This window comes from Chenopodium quinoa, unplaced genomic scaffold, assembly GCF_001683475.1.
Source record: "Chenopodium quinoa cultivar QQ74 unplaced genomic scaffold, ASM168347v1, whole genome shotgun sequence".
Classification (NCBI taxonomy): Eukaryota; Viridiplantae; Streptophyta; class Magnoliopsida; order Caryophyllales; family Amaranthaceae; genus Chenopodium; species Chenopodium quinoa.
The window spans coordinates 1279949-1287339 of NW_018745650.1; the positions used below are offsets into that span (position 1 = coordinate 1279949).

At 35.8% G+C, this 7391-nt stretch overlaps 1 protein-coding gene across 1 annotated transcript; it reads right to left on the minus strand.

Annotated features, from left to right (window-relative positions):
- Positions 1–3022: 3022 nt before the first annotated feature.
- LOC110716947 lies at positions 3023–7036 on the minus strand. Its single transcript, XM_021895598.1, has 5 exons — positions 6402–7036; positions 5465–5629; positions 5213–5385; positions 3434–4949; positions 3023–3332 (listed from the first exon to the last, which is right to left on the minus strand). The coding sequence occupies exons 1-5, from the start codon at positions 6531–6533 to the stop codon at positions 3276–3278; spliced, it is 2043 nt and encodes a 680-aa protein (XP_021751290.1). The 5' UTR covers positions 6534–7036; the 3' UTR covers positions 3023–3275.
- Between the last annotated feature and the right edge of the window lie 355 nt (positions 7037–7391).

The window sequence follows — 7391 nt, forward strand, 5'->3', positions numbered from 1 at the left end:
ACTCCCTCTATCCTTTATTTTCATGCCTTTTTTATTAATTAATTTATTTTTATTTTGGGTGTCCCAAAATGTTGTACATGTTTTTAAAAATATCACATAATTATATCATAATTCACATAACTTTTTACCTTTTCTATATAAAATACACATTACTTGCTTTGTATATATTTTCCATACAATATTCTCTATTTTTTTAATCTTTTCCATACAATATTTCTCTACTCCCTCTATTCTCCTTGTTAATTTTCGTAAAAAATGAGAAATGGACGTATAGATAAGGGACAGAGGGAATATAATTTTATGCTCATACTTATTTATTTTATGTTATCTAAAAAGTCTACTCAATAAAGCATAGGTAAAAAAAAAAAAAAAAAAAAAAAAGGCATTGAGGTAAAATTACCTCTTACCAATTAAAAATACATATCAATTTTAAACAGAGCCTTCAAATAATTTATATTTACTTCTTAGTTTCTTTTATTTCCTGCGTTATAGTAATATTACAACAATTGGACTTTTGCACTATTCATCATGCTTGTTTGACCACAAATTATGATTTATACGTAAAGTAAAATATAGTCATGTGAGATTTTGTTAGATTCGTCTCGTAAATAGTTTCACAAAATCAACTTTTTATAATTTTCCTATTATTTATATAATTGTAGATAATTAACATATAAAGTGTGCTTTAGGATGCGCAATTTCATACTTATTGCAATATCTGTGCAACAGAGGAAGTAATATACTGTTGAATTCTCATGCAAGATGCAATAACAATAATGGAAAAGCTAATTAAAGCTATTAGATGCTCAATTGGATGAATTCTATGTTAAACTCTCCAAAAGTTTAGTTAGTAACTCAAACAATCTCTCCACTCACAGCCTCACACAGGTAATCATAATAAACATGTTGATGATTTAGAGTGTTGTATGGGCGCGCTCGCGCAAGGTAGGTGCGGCCGCGATTAAAGCGCACCTGAAACCGCGCACCATTCTGGATCAAAATTAGCATTTTGGAAGAGTGTGGGTGGTGCGCCCGCGCAGGCCTGATGGCGCGTCCGCGCTGCAAGCCGCGATAAAACCGTGCTCCTCATTGGAATCGAAGCAGCATTCAGGCAGCCTAGGGAGGCGCGCCCGCGCGGCCTGGTGGTGCGCCCGCGCTGCTTCCCTGTTTGCGGTTTTTTATGCGGTTATTTCCTTTTTATTAAGGGATTTGCTTCGTTTTTCAATAGATTATCTTCAGTGTTATTCTCTCTTCTCCACAATTTTATTTGAAAAAACTTGCAGTCTCTTCATCTAAAAATCTCTATCAATTTAGCCAAATTTGTGAATTGTTCATAGTATTTCGATTCTTGAGCTATGAACGAAATTTGCTGTCAATTGTATCTCAAAGAGGATTTCCGGTTTAACCAAAGCACCGTGTGGGGGAAATAAACCTCTTTAGGAAAGTGTATACACGCATTTGACAGTGTATCAAGGTTCAAGTCTTATGGGACATCTTTATTCTCATGTTCATGTTGGTTGTTGTCGGCTTGGAGGAAAGACAAGTTTGATCATTTTCACACTAGCGTTATCTTTGTGAATTTCTGTAATCTCTTAGATTTTTCTAATACTTGTTTGAAATACATTAGGATTTATTCCCACACATTTTTTAAGTGTTTTCTTCATTGAAATCACTGTAGTTCTAACAAAACCAAGATGGAAGTTCATTCACTGAATTTTTTAGGGGTCATTTGGTGCAACAAAAATAGAACGAAATGGACTGGGAACCCATACCAGGTGGTATGGATTGAGAACTCCGTACCATGTACGTTACTTTGTTTGGTTTAGGTTGGAATTGGTTTATACTTCATGTAGATATGGTTTGTGTCTAGGATGGAATGGATTTAGAATCATAGGGGATGTGGTATATATAAGATTGTAGGGGTTTTGGAATAGAGTTAGATATTAATAGTATGGGGTTCCATAGCATAAAATGCCAAATGTTGCAATTAATAGAAAACTCCTAGCCATATCCCGTGTGAGATTTTTTGTACAAATATTGCATATTTTTGTACAAATATTGCATATTTTTGTACCACAAAAACAGAAGTACGAAAACACTTCTCTAAGATTTTTGCCCCTAAGGGCAATTAACAACTTTCAACCATTATCAATTTTAAAGAATTAGCTATTTGAAAATGGCCTGCAGAACATGTAAACAATATTATGAACACCACCATTTTGTCCACCTTATAATTAGTGTCTTACTTCTTCAGAAATGATGCAAGTACCAATTTGCTTAATGCCTTACTTCATGTTGGACTTCATTCTTGGTTAAATATATTGCACTTAAACTATAACATGCATACAATATAGTCTGATCCTTATATTTGTTAGACTCATGGATGTATTTAGGATCTTAGTTTTTTGGATCATGTCGAATTTAATAAGGTATGATTATACAAACAAAAGGAGGGGGGGATGGGGGGGTGGGGGGGATGTTCCAAGTAGACTGGACTCTATCCAATGCCGCTGTCCCTAAATGCGACTTGGACGGAGATAGTATGTGAATCATACATTCATATAGGATCTGCTTTTCATCAAGCTAGAGATGCATCTCAAATTTAAGCAAAATTCATCTAAACCCCAGATTTCTCATGGCCAGTTTAATAGGGAATTTATGACTGCTAAATTAACACTCATATTTTAATATAGCAGATAGTTGATTGCTGTGGTTGATTTTGTACTTATTCACATTTGTTCACACCAACATTTTGTTGACTCGATAATGGATGGGGCTACACAGCCTTCGGGTGATAGATTATGGATTTATTGTGTGCTCCATCTGCTACAAATCATTAACAATTAGGCAACGAGATTGCTAGTTGTCTGTCTTGATTGTGTGCTCCATCTGCTACAAATCATTAACAATTAGGCAACGAGATTGCTAGTTGTCTGTCTTGATTATACATCTAGCGGCTAATGAGTAAATGACTCAAGTCTTGTGCACAATTCGCTTTGATTCAGATGCATTGTAGCTAAAAGGCATTGACAAAATCTTGTAATAAAAATAGCAAAGACGGTTGTTTGACTCATGAGCTTAATTGCAAATATTTACTCATACAGCTTCTCAATATATCTGAGATGATATGTCATGTTTAACAGATGCACCAGTTTTGTGATGTAATGATCACTAACCAGTAATATGGCTTTTGTACAAACTATAAAGGATAAGAAAAAGTAAACAGCCAACGATACCAATAATGTGGCGGCAGCTTTCAGCGAATGAAACTATACTTACTGCTCATGCAGTGCCACTCGCTTCTCCTCCTCTTCAGCTTTAAGCCAAGCAGCCTGAAACAGCCAACATTATAGAATCAGTACAAGTAATATAGATTAGTGCAGACCTTGTAATGCTAACGGCACTTGTATCAATTAGGAGCAAGAGCACTTGCCTTATCTCGTTCCAGTCTTGATTGGTGTGGCCTCATTGAACTGCCCAAGCCAATGCCTCCCCATGTGTCTAGCAACTCTCTTTCCCTTGCTTCACGTCGAGACTTTGAATATGTGTACCTATCTTCAGCTTGTTCTGAAGCAGCAGTCTTTTCTCTTTCAAGCCTTGACTTGTGTTTGACAAAAATTTGGTCCAAGCCACCAGCATTTGTGTCCATATTTGGTGCGGTGTCCCTCTTCACTTCGATCACTTCTTTGGAAGAGTCCTCCATCTTTGCCTTCTCTAATTTGGATACATGTTTTACTAGAACTTTATCCAAACTCTCAATCTCTACTTCATTGGGTTTTCCTTGCTGTTTATTGTACCTTTCTGTGTTCAAGTTAACATTCTCTTTCTGACTATCCTCCTGGACAGTTGACATACTCGAATTCCCTCCTCCTGCAGTAACATGGATATCATTTTGTCTCCATTTTTTGGCCTCCTGAACCTCCTTTTCAAGTCTCGATACATGCTTGACCAAACACTGATCCAAGCTTGGAACTTCTGCAGCTTCTTGTTTAAATTGCCTGAATTTTCCATCTTTAAGAGGCCTTCTGGATTTCAGCCCATCAGTGTCAGATAATTTCTGACTTCTCTTTGCTTCTTCGATCTCTTTCTCAAGTTTCGATGGTTTCTTTATCAGTACACTTCCCAGGTCAGGTACACTGTCAACAGAATCTCGTTTATCATCTATATTGCCATTCCAGAGATGGGGATTGCTGAGCTTAACATCACCGTCTCTCTTAGACTCGGATTTTCTAGCATTCTTAGCTTCTTGCACTTCTTTCTCAAGCTTTGTCATTTTCTTGACCAAGAACTTGTCTAAACTAGGCAACTCTGGCTCTACTGGTTTTTGCTTTGCAACTTCATTCATCAAGTAATTCAAATCAGTGGCAGAATTTCTGTCCTGCAATCTATGACATCCTGTATCAGCCAAAGCCGCATTTAGACCACAAGTTGCAACAATTGTGGCGAGAGAAGCCAACTCCTCTTCTTTCAGGCATTTTAGCCTTTCAAGCATCATTTTGACAAGTTTTGTCCCGTTAAATTTTTGAGGACTTAGCTTCTTCCGATTTCTCCTTTGGGAGTTAGAGCCGTCATCACGAGATGGTGTTTCGAGCTCCAAACAATTATCAGACTCCGAAAGGTCCTGACTGTCAGGATTTTCACTTATTTTCCTCAACAAGTCCTTAAATTCATCTTTGTTGAAGGAACTGCAATGTGCTAGTCTGACGAATGCAGTTTTAACAGCCGCTGCAACTTGTTTGTCCACTTCAAAAGCTGTTTCAAATGACGCTCTTACTGCATGAGTGGTAGACCCTTTTCCATGAGCAAAGGATATCTCTATTTCGAATCGTTTCAAAGGGCGATCAGGGGTGTCATACATGGTCACTCCTTTAGCTGTTGCAGCTTCAAATGCATCAGCTACCTCTTTCTCTGCTTTTATCAACAAGGCATCTGCTTCTTTGTGCGGAATCCTGTGTGAGAATAAGCCCAAGGCAAGAATTAGGTGATGCTCAATGCTACCAAGAATACATCCGAAATTAGTTGCCACACTGTCTTAGCTACTAATTTAAAAACATAATGATTTTACAAAAGTGAAACTTCCTTAAGATTGTACCATTTCTATTGTCTCCTAAAAAGTTAGTAAAGTAGAGGGAAATCAAAGAAAAGATGAATATGTGACGATTAATTTCGAACAGGAGTAAATAACTTGAGCAACATTACAGCAGAAGCATACCTTGCTGCTTGAAGTATCCGGCACCAGGATGCTTCAATCATAGCAGCTTTCCGCGCCTCCATTACTTTACATGCCGCCTCTCTGGCTGCCCTTTTCTCTCGTTCTACTCGACAGTAATGAGGATTCGAGTGACCCAATGTCTCATCAAGAGTATCATTCATGCCTCCAGTTTCCTGAAACACAATAATTTAGTCCATCAGCACAATTTCTCTTGACCAATGACAACAAACAACTGAAATGTAGAATTGGTACCTGCAGTAGTTTAATTTTTCTCTTCATGTAGGAGTCCCCTTTAATACGAGGAAACCAATTTAGAGGAGAGGTTTTTCGATGTAATGGCTTCTTAATCTGAGATGAAACTCGATTTAGCGCGATTCCACCTGAAAGTGGACTATCTTTATCTTTGTGTGATTTATTCTGCATAGTAAATTAACAAAGATAAGTAACAAGACCATACCAAGATTACCAACAGATGAAATTTCCAATGCCATTTGTTATTGCCAAGGTATCCTGCCTAAGAACCATTCTTATTACAAGTAACATACACTTGATTGATGGAAAGTTATACGCCCTTGACCCCGAATCATTAGACAAGGCTTTTATAGAGGGTATTCCCTTTAAAGTAATAGTACACCCTATCACCCTGAGACAGGTCGTGACAGTGTGACAGCTAATTCGGAAATAAGTAATTAATATAATGGCAAAGTCCGTAGTTTTCCTAGTCTTCAAACATCAATAACCAGCCTTTTATCCACAGAAATTAATCCAAGATTGCAGATTCTTAAAACTAGATTAGTTAGCAGTGAACAAAATCAATAAGTAGGGTAATTACAGGGAAAAAAATTACCATTACAATGATATTCAATAATCTTCCATTAATACATAAGATTGAAGTATGAAATCAAAACTACTGATAAACCCAAAAATTGAAAACGAGCTGTAATTTGACAATTACTACAAAGAAAATTGATAATTAAAAAACAAAAATCATAGATATTATTCTAGTGATTACTAAACAACAAGATTATACCCTAAAAAACAAATCCAGAAAATCAATAATCAAACAGATAAACCCACTTCCAAATAAATATAAAATAAATTAAATTAAGGGGTTCCCCCCCCCCCCCCCAATTTTCTGCAAATTTTACAGATAATTAAAATAAAATAATAAAACAAAAATGAAATATACCTTGGAAAGCTTGGGAATGGAGGAGAGAGAATCGATGGAATCGGTACTACTAAGCGATTCAGTAGAAGAATTTATGTTCTGTTTTTCATCACACAAAGAAATACAACCCAAATCCAAGCAACCTAAATCCATTTTATCCTTTCTTCAAACCCTTTTTTTTTTTCTCTACAGATTTTTCTCAGTAATTGCAGTGAAGCAAAAAATTATGAGAATTTTTCGATGATTTTTGATGGGTTTTTCAATGGATTTTTCCAAGATTTATGAGGGTTTTTCAATGAATTATTTCAGGAAATTGATGGATGATGCTAATAAAAAACTGTTAATTGTAGAAGAAATTGTTGATGAATATTATTGTGGGAGTTAATTGGGGAAGAAGATGGTGTTAGAGGGAAAAAGAAAAAGTATCCGTTACGAAATAAGCAAAGAGGAATTTACGCCTCCAACGGTCGAATTCCATTTTTATGCCCGTTGACTCAATCCGTGCATTGTATCTGGGTATGCCATTGATCAAGATGATGCCACGTGGATGGTTGGATGATGATGCTACATTTTATGTTTTTCATCCTTTGGCTATTTCTTTTCCATTTTTGGGCACTCAAGTCAAAAATTCCATGAGTGAACCTTTTTTAAACTCACCGTTGACCAAACTACCATTAAAATTAAAAGGGTTTATCTCATTAATAATATTTAATAAATTGAAAATTACATTACATGATTCCAAATCTTCATCATCATTCTCTCTTTTCAATAGCCACATTAATTATCTTGTCTCTAATTTCTCGTTTTTATTTTTTTGACTGAAATGTGGGACTACATAATGTAAATGTAAAGCTCTACTATTTTAAGAGAAAATTCAAATTTCTCACCAAAATAAACAAACATTGTTAATTTTGGTGGCAAACTAGTAAATATAGTTATACTATTCTTTATTTTATTCATATAGTTGCTTAGTTAGAAGTTTACTTTACTCAACTTGCATGTGTAGTTGAC